This window comes from Artemia sp. Qi Xiang Cuo, chromosome 11, assembly GCF_049724085.1.
Source record: "Artemia sp. Qi Xiang Cuo chromosome 11, ASM4972408v1, whole genome shotgun sequence".
Lineage (NCBI taxonomy): Eukaryota > Metazoa > Arthropoda > Branchiopoda > Anostraca > Artemiidae > Artemia > Artemia sp. Qi Xiang Cuo.
In genome coordinates this window covers 63451058-63465421 of record NC_142804.1, presented here as the reverse complement: position 1 = coordinate 63465421, position 14364 = coordinate 63451058, and the positions used below count along the sequence as shown (strand labels likewise).

Below are 14364 nucleotides of genomic sequence, written 5' to 3'. Positions count from 1 at the left end.
TATTAAAAGTTTCTTACTCCTACTCCCCAGCTCTCCTTATATCTATGAGCCTATAGATTTCTCCAGGGATTTGCTTCATTAAATAGAACGTAAGTTGACAACCCAAGATTCTTTATACTTGTTCAAAACCTCTTACTCCTACTCCCCAGTTCTAATTATAATAATAAACCTTAGGCTCTCTGCGGGGATTATTTCAATAAAAAGAATTAAAGTTGACCAACCGGGATTCTTTATTAAAAGTTTCTTACTCCTACTCCACAGCTCTACTTATACCAATGAGCCTAGGGATTTCTGAGGGGATTTGTTTCATTAAATAGAATGTAAGTTGACAACCCAAGATTCTTTATACTTGTTCAAAACCTCTTACTCCTACTCCCCAGTTCTGATTATAATAATAAACCTTAGGCTCTCTGCGGGGATTGTTCCAATAAAAAGAATTAAAGTTGACCAACCGGGATTCTTTATTAAAAGTTTCTTACTCCTACTCCCCAGCTCTACTTATATCTATGAGCCTAAAGATTTCTCCAGGGATTTGCTTCATTAAATAGAACGTAAGTTGACAACACAAGATTCTTTATACTTGTTCAAAACCTCTTACTCCTACTCCCCAGTTCTGATTATAATAATAAACCATAGGCTCTCTGCGGGGATTATTCCAATAAAAAGAATTAAAGTTGACCAACCGGGATTCTTTATTAAAAGTTTCTTACTCATACTCCCCAGCTCTACTTATACCAATGAGCCTAGGGATTTCTGAGGGGATTTGTTTCATTAAATAGAATGTAAGTTGACAACCCAAGATTCTTTATACTTTTTCAAAACCTCTTACTCCTAATAACCAGTTCTGATTATAATAATAAAACTTAGGCTCTCTGCGGGGATTGTTCCAATAAAAAGAATTAAAGTTGACCAACCGGGATTCTTTATTAAAAGTTTCTTACTCCTACTCCCCAGCTCTCCTTATACCAATGAGCCTAGGGATTTCTGAGGGGATTTGTTTTATTAAATAGAATGTAAGCTGACAACCCAAGATTCTTTTTACTTGTTCAAAACCTCTTACTCCTACTCCCCAGTTCTGATTATAATAATAAACCTTATGCTCTCTGCGGGGATTATTCCAATAAAAAGAATTAAAGTTGACCAACCGGGATTCTTTATTAAAACTTTCTTACTCCTACTCCCCAGCTCTCCTTATACCACTGAGCCTAGGGATTTCTGAGGGGATTTGTTTCATTAAATAGAATGTAAGTTGACAACCCAAGATTCTTTATACTTGTTCAAAACCTCTTTCTCCTACTCCCTAGTTCTGATTATAATAATAAAACTTAGGCTCTCTGCGGGGATTGTCCCAATAAAAAGAATTAAAGTTGACCAACCGGGATTCTTTATTAAAACTTTCTTACTCCTACTCCCCAGCTCTCCTTATACCAATGAGCCTAGGGATTTCTGAGGGGATTTGTTTCATTAAATAGAATTTAAGTTGACAACCCAAGATTCTTTATACTTGTTCAAAACCTCTTACTCCTACTCCCCAGTTCTGATTATAATAATAAACCTTAGGCTCTCTGCGGGGATTGTACCAATAAAAAGAATTAAAGTTGACCAACCGGGATTCTTTATTAAAAGTTTCTTACTCCTACTCCCCAGCTCTCCTTATACCAATGAGCCTAGGGATTTCTGAGGGGATTTGTTTCATTAAATAGAATGTAAGATGACAACCCACGATTCTTTATACTTTTTCAAAACCTCTTACTCCTACTCCCCAGTTCTGATTATAATAATAAACCTTAGGCTCTCTGCGGGGATTATTCCAATAAAAAGAATTAAAGTTGACCAACCGGTATTCTTTATTAAAAGTTTCTTACTCCTACTCCCCAGCTCTCCTTATATCTATGAGCCTAAAGATTTCTCCAGGGATTTGCTTCATTAAATAGAATGTAAGTTGACAACCCAAGATTATTTATACGTGTTCAAAACCTCTTAATCCTACTCCCCAGTTCTAACTATAATAATAAAACTTAGGCTCTCTGCGGGGATTGTTTCAATAAAAAGAATTAAAGTTGACCAACCTGAATTCTTTATTAAAAGTTTCTTACTGCTACTCCACAGCTCTACTTATAACAATGAATCTAGTGATTTCTGAGGGGATTTGCTTCATGAAATAGAATGTAAGTTGACAACTCAAGATACTTTATACTTGTTCAAAACCTCTTTCTCCTACTCCCTAGTTCTGATTAGAATAATAAAACTCAGGCTCTCTACGTGGATTGTTCCAATAAAAAGAATTAAAGTTGACCAACCGGGATTCTTTATTAAAAGTTTCTTACTCCTACTCCCCAGCTCTACTTATACCAATGAGCCTAAAGATTTCTCCAGGGATTTGCTTCATTAAATAGAACGTAAGTTGACAACCCAAGATTCTTTATACTTGTTCAAAACCTCTTACTCCTACTCCCCAGTTCTGATTATAATAATAAACCTTAGGCTCTCTGCGGGGATTATTCCAATAAAAAGAATTAAAGTTGACCAACCGGGATTCTTTATTAAAAGTTTCTTACTCCTAATCCCCAGCTCTACTTATAAAAGTGAGCCTAGGGATTTATGATGGGATTTGTTTAATTAAATAGAATTTAAGTTGACAACCCACGATTCTTTATACTTTTTCCAAACATCTGACTCATAGTCCACAGTTCTGATTATAATAATAATCATTAGGCTCTCTGCGGGGATTGTTCCAATAAAAAGAATTAAAGTTGACCAACCGGGATTCTTTATTAAAAGTTTCTTACTCCTACTCCCCAGCTCTACTTATACCAATGAGCCTAAAGATTTCTCCAGGGATTTGCTTCATTAAATAGAACGTAAGTTGACAACCCAAGATTCTTTATACTTTTTCAAAACCTCTTCAAATTCAAATTCATTTAATTAAAAAACAAGACATAGCTCTCGTGGGCAAAGCCCAAATATGATGTCTCTTAGTCATAATTAACAAAATAAAGTTGTCTAATAAAACTTCGTCAGGATAAATAAACTAAGGGATAAAAACACTTGAGATTGAGAATAAAATTATCTGGTAAAACTTCGTCAGGATAAAAATAAACTAAACAATTAAAACACTAGAGATCATTATAATATTTGACAAAGCTTGGCACAAAACTTTTACTATAACGCATGGTGTTACGGTGGACTGGGGTTAGTTTCAGGACTTTCTCAGCCACTTCCCTGGGAGGACGAGATCTTAGAGGGACAACCGGTGGGAAAAGAATGGATCGATAGATGGGATGTTGAAGGAGGGAGAAGCGAAATCTTTGGCGTAATTTTTCTTGGAGGGAAAAAAAGGATTCAAGTTTAAAACCCTTGAGGTAAAAGGAGTAAGAAAGAGGGGAACCACCATAAATGATTTGCAGTGATCTCTTCTGAACTCGTTCTATTTTATCAATATCATCCTGGGTAAGGGCAAAGTGCCAAACCGGACAAGCATATTCAACTAAGGGGCGGATGAAAGAGTGAAATATTAGTTTCAGCTTATCCTTAGGAACTCGAAATTTTTTCAGTGTTTTTAGCATTTGGATTGCGCCGTTAGCTTTTTTTTACAATTGTCTTTGCATTTTCCCGCCATGAGAAATCGGAATAAATCCCAACACCAAGTAAAGTTATCTTATGGCTTATTAGCTCGGAAGCGATAGGAGGTTCGAAAGTCAGTAGAGTATTCTGAAGAAAAGAAAATGTCGTGACCGAGCCTTTGTCCTTATTCACGACCATATTTAGTTCAGCCGCCTCTGAGGTAACTTGGTCAATGATACCAGCAGCATTGCTCTTCGAATCCTTAGATACGATTTCCGTTAAGGACAAGTCGTCAACGTATTTCCATCTGTCCCCCACCTTAGCAGCGATTTCATTTATCATGAGGAGGAAGCCCAGCGGCCCGATCACAGTTCCTTGTGGAATTCCACAAAAAAACTGGCAGAAAAGTGGAAAATTGGTCTTTATACTTCACAGTTTGCCCTCTTACTCCTACTCCCTAGTTCTGACTATAATAATAAAACTTAGGCTCTCTGCGGGGATTATTTCAATAAAAATAATTAAAGTTGACCAATCTGAATTATTTATTAAAAGTTTCTTACTGATACTTCACAGCTCTACTTATACCAATGAGTCTAGGGATTTCTGAGGGGATTTGTTTCAATAAATAGAATGTAAGTTGACAACCCAAGATTATTTATGCTTGTTAAAAAACACTTTCTCCTACTCCCTAGTTCTGACTATAATAATAAAACATAGTCTCTCCACGGGGATTATTCCAATAAAAAGAATTAAAGTTGACCAACCGGAATTCTTTATTAAAAGTTTCTTACTCCTACTCCCCAGCTCTATTTATATCTATGAGCCTAAAGATTTCTCCCGGGATTTGATTCATTAAATAGAACGTAAGTTGACAACCCAAGATTCTTTATACGTGTTCAAAACCTCTTTCTCCTACTCCCCAGTTCTGATTATAATAATAAACCTTAGGCTCTCTGCGGGGATTGTTCCAATAAAAAGAATTAAAGTTGACCAACCGGGATTCTTTATTAAAAGTTTCTTACTCATACTCCCCAGCTCTACTTATACCAATGAGCCTAGGGATTTCTGAGGGGATTTGTTTCATTAAATAGAATGTAAGATGACAACCCAAGATTCTTTATACTTTTTCAAAACCTCTTACTCCTAATACCCAGTTCTGATTATAATAATAAACCTTAGGCTCTCTGCGGGGATTGTTCCAATAAAAAGAATTAAAGTTGACCAACCGGTATTCTTTATTAAAAGTTTCTTACTCCTACTCCCCAGCTCTCCTTATACCAATGAGCCACGGGATTTCTGAGGGGTTTTGTTTTATTAAATAGAATGTAAGCTGACAACCCAAGATTCTTTATACTTGTTCAAAACCTCTTACTCCTACTCCCCAGTTCTGATTATAATAATAAACCTTATGCTCTCTGCGGGGATTGTTCCAATAAAAAGAATTAAAGTTGACCAACCGGGATTCTTTATTAAAACTTTCTTACTCCTACTCCCCAGCTCTCCTTATACCAATGAGCCTAGGGATTTCTGAGGGGAGTTGTTTCATTAAATAGAATGTAAGTTGACAACCCAAGATACTTTATGCTTTCTCAAAACCTCTTACTCCTACTCCCCAGTTCTAATTATAATAATAAACCATAGGCTCTCCGCGGGGATTATACCAATAAAAAGAATTGAAGTTGACCAACCGGGATTCTTTACTAAAAGTTTCTTACTCCTACTCCCCAGCTCTACTTATATCTATGAGCCTAAAGATTTCTCCAGGGATTTGCTTCATTAAATAGAACGTAAGTTGACAACCCAAGATTCTTTATACTTGTTCAAAACCTCTTACTCCTACTCCCCAGTTATGATTATAATAATAATCCTTAGGCTCTCTGCGGGGATTGTTCCAATAAAAAGAATTAAAGTTGACCAACCGGGATTCTTTATTAAAAGTTTCTTACTCATACTCCCCAGCTCTACTTATAACTATGAGCCTATTGATTTCTCATGGGATTTGATTCATTAAATAGAAAGTAAGTTGACAACCCAAGATTCTTTATACTTGTTCAAAACCTCTTACTCCTACTCCCCAGTTCTTATTATAATAATAAACCATAGGCTCTCTGAGGGGATTGTCCCAATAAAAAGAATTAAAGTTGACCAACCGGGATTCTTTATTAAAACTTTCTTACTCCTACTCCCCAGCTCTCCTTCTACCTATGAGCCTAGGGATTTCTGAGGGGATTTGTTTAATTAAATAGAATGTAAGTTGACAACCCAAGATTCTTTATACTTTTTCAAAACCTCGTACTCTTATTCCCCAGTTCTGATTATAATAATAAACCTTAGGCTCTCTGCAGGGATTGTTCCAATAAAAAGAATTAAAGTTGACCAACCGGGATTCTTTATTAAAACTTTCTTACTCCTACTCCCCAGCTCTCCTTATACCAATGAGCCTAGGGATTTCTGCGTGGATTTGTTTCATTAAATAGAATCTAAGTTGACAACTCAAGATACTTTATGCTTTTTCAACACCTCTTTCTCCTATTCCCTAGTTCTTATTATAATAATAAACCATATGTTCTCCGAAGTGATTATACCAATAAAAAGAATAAAAGATGATAACACTGAATTATTTACTAAAATTGTATTAATGATACACACCAGCTCTACTTAGAAAAATGAATCTCGGTATTTCTGAGGGGATTTGTTTCATTAAATAGAATGTAAGATGACAACCCAAGATTCTTTATACTTGTTCAAAACCTCTTTCTCCTACTCCCTAGTTCTGAGTATAATAATTAACCTTAGGCTCTCTGCTGGGATTGTTCCAATAAAAAGAATTAAAGTTGACAAACCGGGATTCTTTATTAAAAGTTTCTTACTCCTACTCCCCAGCTCTCCTTATACCAATGAGCCTAGTGATTTCTCAGGGGATTTGATTCATTAAATAGAAAGTAAGTTGACAACCCAAGATTCTTTATACTTGTTCAAAACCTCTTACTCCTACTCCCCAGTTCTGATTATAATAATAAACCTTAGGCTCTCTGCGGGGATTCTACCAATAAAAAGAATTAAAGTTGACAAACCGGGATTCTTTATTAAAAGTTTCTTACTGCTACTCCCCAGCTCTCCTTATACCAATGAGACTAGGGATTTCTGAGGGATTTGTTTCATTAAATAGAATGTAAGTTGACAACCCAAGATTCTTTATACTTGTTCAAAACCTCTTACTCCTAGTCCCCAGTTCTGATTATAATAATAAACCTTAGGCTCTCTGCGGGGATTGTTCCAATAAAAAGAATTAAAGTTGACAAACCGGGATTCTTTACTAAAAGTTTCTTACTCCTACTCCCCAGCTCTCCTTATACAAAAGAGCCTAGGTATTTCTGCGGGGATTTGTTTCATTAAATAGAATGTAAGTTGACAACCCAAGATTCTTTATACTTGTTCAAAACCTCTTACTCTTATTCCCCAGTTCTGATTATAATAATAAACCTTAGGCTCTCAGCAGGGATTGTTCCAATAAAAAGAATTAAAGTTGACCAACCGGGATTCTTTATTAAAAGTTTCTTACTCCTACTCCCCAGCTCTCCTTATACCAATGAGCCTAGGGATTTCTGCGACTTGTTTCATTAAATAGAATGTTAGTTGACAACCCAAGATTCTTTATGCTTGTTCAAAACCTCTTACTCCTACTCCCCAGTTCTGATTATAATAATAAACCATAGGCTCTATGCTGGGATTATTCCAATAAAAAGAATTAAAGTTGACAAACCGGGATTCTTTATTAAAAGTTTCTTACTGCTACTCCCCAGCTCTCCTTATACCAATGAGCCTAGGGATTTCTGTGGGGATTTGTTTCATTAAATAGAATGTAAGTTGACAACCCAAGATTCTTTATACTTGTTCAAAACCTCTTACTCCTACTCCCTAGTTCTGATTATAATAATAAACCTTAGGCTCTCTGCGGGGATTATTCCAATAAAAAGAATTAAAGTTGACAAACCGGTATTCTTTATTAAAAGTTTCTTACTCCTACTCCCCAGCTCTCCTTATAGCTATGTGTCTAGGGATTTGTTTCATTAAATAGAATGTAAGTTGACAACCCAAGATTCTTTATACTTGTTCAAAACCTCTTACTCCTACTCCCCAGTTCTGATTATAATAATAAACCTTAGGCTCTCTGCGGGGATTGTTCCAATAAAAATAATTAAAGTTGAACAACCGGAATTCTTTATTAAAAGTTTCTTACTCCTACTCCCCAGCTCTCCTTATAAAAATGAGCCTAGGGATTTCTCAGGTGATTTGTTTCATTAAATAGAATGTAAGTTGACAACCCAAGATTCTTTATACTTGTTCAAAACCTCTTACTCCTACTCCCCAGTTCTGATTATAATAATAAACCTTAGGCTCTCCGCGGGGATTATTCCAATAAAAAGAATTAAAGTTGACCAACCGGGATTCTTTATTAAAAGTTTCTTACTCATACTCCCCAGCTCTACTTATATTTATGAGCCTAAAGATTTCTCCAGGGATTTGCTTCATTAAATAGAACGTAAGTTGACAACCCAAGATTCTTTATACTTGTTCAAAACCTCTTACTCCTACTCCCCAGTTCTTATTATAATAATAAACCTTAGGCTCTCTGCGGGGATTATTCCAATAAAAAGAATTAAAGTTGACCAACCGGGATTCTTTATTAAAAGTTTCTTACTCATACTCCCCAGCTCTACTTATACCAATGAGCCTAGGGCTTTCTGAGGGGATTTCTTTCATTAAATAGAATGTAAGTTGACAACCCAAGATTCTTTATACTTTTTCAAAACCTCTTACTCCTATTACCCAGTTCTGATTATAATAATAAACCTTAGGCTCTCTGCGGGGATTGTTCCAATAAAAAGAATTAAAGTTGACCAACCGGGATTCTTTATTAAAAGTTTCTTACTCCTACTCCCCAGCTCTACTTATATCTATGAGCCTAAAGATTTCTCCAGGGATTTGCTTCATTAAATAGAACGTAAGTTGACAACCCAAGATTCTTTATACTTGTTCAAAACCTCTTACTCCTACTCCCCAGTTCTGACTATAATAATAAACCTTAGGCTCTCTGCGGGGATTATTCCAATAAAAAGAATTAAAGTTGACCAACCGGGATTCTTTATTAAAAGCTTCTTACTCCTACTCCCCAGCTCTCCTTATACCAATGAGCCTAGGTATTTCTGCGACTTGTTTAATTAAATATAATGTAAGTTGACAACACAAGATTATTTATGCTTTTTCAAAACCTCTTACTCCTACTCCCCAGTTCTGATTATAATAATAAACCATAGGCTCTCTGCGGGGATTGTTCCAATAAAAAGAATTAAAGTTGACCAACCGGGATTCTTTATTAAAAGTTTCTTACTCCTACTCCCCAGCTCTACTTATACCAATGAGCCTAGGGCTTTCTGAGGGGATTTGTTTCATTAAATAGAATGTAAGTTGACAACCCACGATTCTTTATACTATTTCAAAAACTCTTACTCCTATTCCCCAGTTCTGAGTATAATCATAAACCATAGGCTCTCTTCGGTGATTATTACAATAAAAAGAATTAAAGTTGACAAACCGGGATTCTTAATTAAAAGTTTCTTACTCCTACTCCACAGCTCTACTTATACCACTGAGACTAGGTATTTCTGAGTGGATTTGTTTCATTAAATAGAATGTAAGTTGACAACACACGATTCTTTATACTTGTTCAAAACCTCTTACTCCTATTCCCCAGTTCTGATTATAATAATAAACCTCAGGCTCTCTACGGGGATTGTTCCAATAAAAAGAATTAAAGTTGACCAACCAGGATTCTTTATTAAAAGTTTCTTACTCCTACTCCCCAGCTCTCCTTATACCAATGATCCTAGGGATTTCTGAGGGGATTTGTTTCATTAAATAGAATGTAAGTTGACAACACACGATTCTTTATAATATTTCAAAACCTCTAACTCCTATTCCCCAGGTCTGATTATAATAATAAACCTTAGGCTCTCTGCGGGGATTGTTCCAATAAAAAGAATTAAAGTAGACCAACCGGAATTCTTTATTAAAAGTTTCTTACTCATACTTCCCAGCTCTACTTATAACAATGAGTCTTGGGAATTCTCATGGGAGTTGATTTATTAAATAGAATGTAATATGACAACCCAAGATACTTTATACTTGTTCAAAACCTCTTTCTCATACTCCCTAGGTCTGATTATAATAATAAACCTCAGGCTCTCCGCGGGGATTGTACCAATAAAAAGAATTAAAGTTGACCAACCGGGATTCTTTACTAAAAGTTTCTTACTCCTACTCCCCAGCTCTCCTTATACCAATGAGCCTAGGGATTTCTGAGGGGATTTGTTTCATTAAATAGAATGTAAGTTGACAACCCAAGATTCTTTATACTTGTTCAAAACCTCTTTCTCCTACTCCCCAGTTCTGATTATAATAATAAACCTTAGGCTCTCTACGGGGATTGTTCCAATAAAAAGAATTAAAGTTGACCAACCGGGATTCTTTATTAAAAGTTTCTTACTCCTACTCCCCAGCTCTCCTTATACCAATGAGCCTAAAGATTTCTCCAGGGATTTGCTTCATTAAATAGAACGTAAGTTGACAACCCAAGATTCTTTATACTTGTTCAAAACCTCTTACTCCTACTCCCCAGTTCTGATTATAATAATAAACCTTAGGCTCTCTGCGGGGATTATTCCAATAAAAAGAATTGAAGTTGACCAACCGGGATTCTTTATTAAAAGTTTCTTACTTCTACTCCCCAGCTCTACTTATATTTATGAGGCTAAAGATTTCTCCAGGGATTTGCTTCATTAAATAGAACGTAAGTTGACAACCCAAGATTCTTTATACTTGTTCAAAACCTCTTACTCCTACTCCCCAGTTCTGATTATAATAATAAACCTTAGGCTCTCTGCGGGGATTGTTCCAATAAAAAGAATTAAAGTTGACCAACCTGGATTCTTTATTAAAAGTTTATTACTCCTACTCCCCAGCTCTACTTAGACCAATGATCCTAGGGATTTCTGCGGTGATTTGTTTCATTAAATAGAATGTAAGTTGACAACCCAAGATACTTTATACTTGTTCAAACCCTCTTACTCCTACTCGCCAGTTCTGATTATAATAATAAACGTTAGGCTCTCTGCGGGGATTGTTCCAATAAAAAGAATTAAAGTTGACCAATCGGGATTCTTTATTAAAAGTTTCTTACTCCGACTCCCCAGCTCTACTTATACCAATGAGCCTAGGGATTTCTGCGGGGATTTGTTTCATTAAATAGAATGTAAGTTGACAACCCAAGATACTTTATACTTGCTCAAAACCTCTTACTCCTACTCCCCAGTTCTGATTATAATAATAAACCTTAGGCTCTCTGCGGGGATTGTTCCAATAAAAAGAATTAAAGTTGACCAATCGGGATTCTTTATTAAAAGTTTCTTACTCCTACTCCCCAGCTCTACTTATACCAATGAGCCTAGGGATTTCTGCGGGGATTTGCTTCATTAAATAGAACGTAAGTTGACAACCCAAGATTCTTTATACTTGTTCAAAACCTCTTACTCCTACTCCCCAGTTCTGATTATAATAATAAACGTTAGGCTCTCTCCGGGGATTGTTCCAATAAAAAGAATTAAAGTTGACCAACCTGGATTCTTTATTAAAAGTTTCTTACTCCTACTCCCCAGCTCTCCTTATACCAATGAGCCTAGGGATTTCTGCAGGGATTTGCTTCATTAAATAGAACGTAAGTTGACAACCCAAGATTCTTTATGCTTGTTCAAAACCTCTTTCTCCTACTCCCCAGTTCTGATTATAATAATAAACCACAGGCTCTCTTCGGGGATTGTTCCAATAAAAAGAATTAAAGTTGAACAACCGGGATTCTTTATTATAAGTTTCTTACTACTACTCCCCAGCTCTCCTTCTACCCATGAGCCAAGGGATTTCTGAGGGGATTTGTTTTATTAAATATAATGTAAGTTGACAACCCACGATTCTTTATACTTTTTCAAAACCTCTTACTCCTATTCCCCAGTTCTGATTATAATAATAAACCTTAGGCTCTCTGCGGGGATTGTTCCAATAAAAAGAATTAAAGTTGACCAACCGGGATTCTTTATTAAAAGTTTCTTACTCCTACTCCCCAGCTCTCCTTATACCAATGAGCCTAGGGATTTCTGAGGGGATTTGTTTCATTAAATAGAATGTAAGTTGACAACCCAAGATTCTTTATACTTGTTCAAAACCTCTTACTCCTACTCCCCAGTTCTGATTATAATAATAAACCTTAGGTTCTCTGCGGGGATTGTTCCAATAAAAAGAATTAAAGTTGACCAACCGGGATTCTTTATTAAAAGTTTCTTACTCCTACTCCCCAGCTCTCCTTATACCAATGAGCCTAGGGATTTCTGAGGGGATTTGTTTCATTGAATAGAATGTAAGTTGACAACCCAAGATTCTTTATACTTGTTCAAAACCTCTTACTCCTAGTCCCCAGTTCTGATTATAATAATAAACCTTAGGCTCTCTGCGGGGATTGTTCCAATAAAAAGAATTAAAGTTGACCAACCGGGATTCTTTATTAAAAGGTTCTTACTCCTACTCCCCAGCTCTACTTATACCAATGATCCTAGGGATTTCTGCGGGGATTTGCTTCATTAAATAGAATGTAAGTTGACAACCCAAGATACTTTATACTTGTTCAAAACCTCTTACTCCTACTCCCCAGTTCTGATTATAATAATAAACCTTAGGATCTCTGCGGGGATTGTTCCAATAAAAAGAATTAAAGTTGACCAACCGGGATTCTTTATTAAAAGCTTCTTACTCCTACTCCCCAGCTCTCCTTATACCAATGAGCCTAGGGATTTCTGCGACTTGTTTAATTAAATATAATGTAAGTTGACAACCCAAGATACTTTATGCTTGTTCAAAACCTCTTACTCCTACTCCCCAGTTCTGATTATAATAATAAACCTTAGGCTCTCTGCGGGGATTATTCCAATAAAAAGAATTAAAGTTGACCAACCTGGATTCTTTATTAAAAGTTTCTTACTCCGACTCCCCAGCTCTACTTATACCAATGAGAGTAGGGATTTCTGCGGGGATTTGTTTCATTAAATAGAATGTAAGTTGACAACCCAAGATACTTTATACTTGTTCAAAACCTCTTACTCCTACTCCCCAGTTCTGATTATAATAATAAACCTTAGGCTCTCTGCGGGGATTGTACCAATAAAAAGAATTAAAGTTGACCAACCGGGATTCTTTACTAAAAGTTTCTTACTCCTACTCCCCAGCTCTACTTATACCATTGATACTTGGGATTTCTGCGGGGATTTGTTTCATTAAATAGAACGTAAGTTGACAACCCAAGATTCTTTATACTTGTTCAAAACCTCTTACTCCTACTCCCCAGTTCTGATTATAATAATAAACGTTAGGCTCTCTGCGGGGATTGTTCCAATAAAAAGAATTAAAGTTGACCAACCGGGATTCTTTACTAAAAGTTTCTTACTCCTACTCCCCAGCTCTCCTGATACCAATGAGCCTAGGTATTTCTGCGGGGATTTGTTTCATTAAATAGAATGTCAGTTGACAACCCAAGATTCTTTATACTTGTTCAAAACCTCTTACTCCTACTCCCCAGTTCTGATTATAATAATAAACGTTAGGCTCTCTGCGGGGATTGTTCCAATAAAAAGAATTAAAGTTGACCAATCGGGATTCTTTATTAAAAGTTTCTTACTCCGACTCCCCAGCTCTACTTATACCAATGATCCTAGGGATTTCTGCTGGGATTTGTTTCATTAAATAGAATGTAAGTTGACAACCCAAGATACTTTATACTTGCTCAAAACCTCTTACTCCTACTCCCCAGTTCTGATTATAATAATAAACCTTAGGCTCTCTGCGGGGATTGTTCCAATAAAAAGAATTAAAGTTCACCCACCCGGGATTCTTTATTAAAAGTTTCTTACTCCGACTCCCCAGCTCTACTTATACCAATGAACCTAGGGATTTCTGCGGGGATTTGCTTCATTAAATAGAATGTAAGTTGACAACCCAAGATTCTTTATACTTGTTCAAAACCTCTTACTCCTACTCCCCAGTTCTGATAATAATCATAAACGTTAGTCTCTCTTCGGGGATTTTTCCAATAAAAAGAATTAAAGTTGACCAACCTGTATTCTTTACTAAAAGTTTCTTACTCCGACTCCCCCAGCTCTACTTATACAAATTAGTCTAGTTAGTTCTGCGACTTGCTTCATTATATAGAATGTCAGTTGACAACCCAAGATACTTTATGCTTGTTCAAAACCTCTTACTCCTACTCCCCAGTTCTGACTATAATAATAAACCATAGGCTCTCAGCAGGGATTGTTCCAATAAAAAGAATTAAAGTTGACCAACCAGGATTCTTTATTAAAAGCTTCTTATTCCTACTCCCCAGCTCTGCTTATACCAATGAGCCTAGGGATTTCTGCGGGGATTGGTTTCATTAAATAGAATGTAAGTGAACAAACCAGGATTTGGGTGCTCCAAAATGCAAAAAGTTGATTGAGTACAGATCCATGTCTTCTGTGTGCCAAGCAAACGTTGTCTTCCACATCCCGAAATATAAGTATGCAGTATTGACACCTTCAATGGCTATCCCATAATCTTTGTTGACATAGTCAAGAATTGTGCCTAATCTGTTGATGTTCCATTCCTGAAAATGGATCATAAATTTAACGCTTGTTATCCGAGGCAATAACACAAGCTTAAATA

The 14364-nt window shown here is 36.2% G+C and overlaps 1 protein-coding gene across 2 annotated transcripts in view; it reads right to left on the bottom strand.

Moving 5' to 3' along the window:
- The window catches only part of LOC148947228 (lysine-specific demethylase 4C-like), an 89575-nt gene that overhangs the window by 57063 nt on the left and 18148 nt on the right, over positions 1 to 14364 (bottom strand). For both annotated transcript variants that reach the window (XM_089096938.1, XM_089096939.1), the window contains exon 3: positions 14121 to 14305. In XM_089096938.1, the coding sequence (XP_088953064.1) occupies positions 14121 to 14305 (185 nt within the window). The remainder of the gene's footprint in view (positions 1 to 14120; positions 14306 to 14364) is intronic.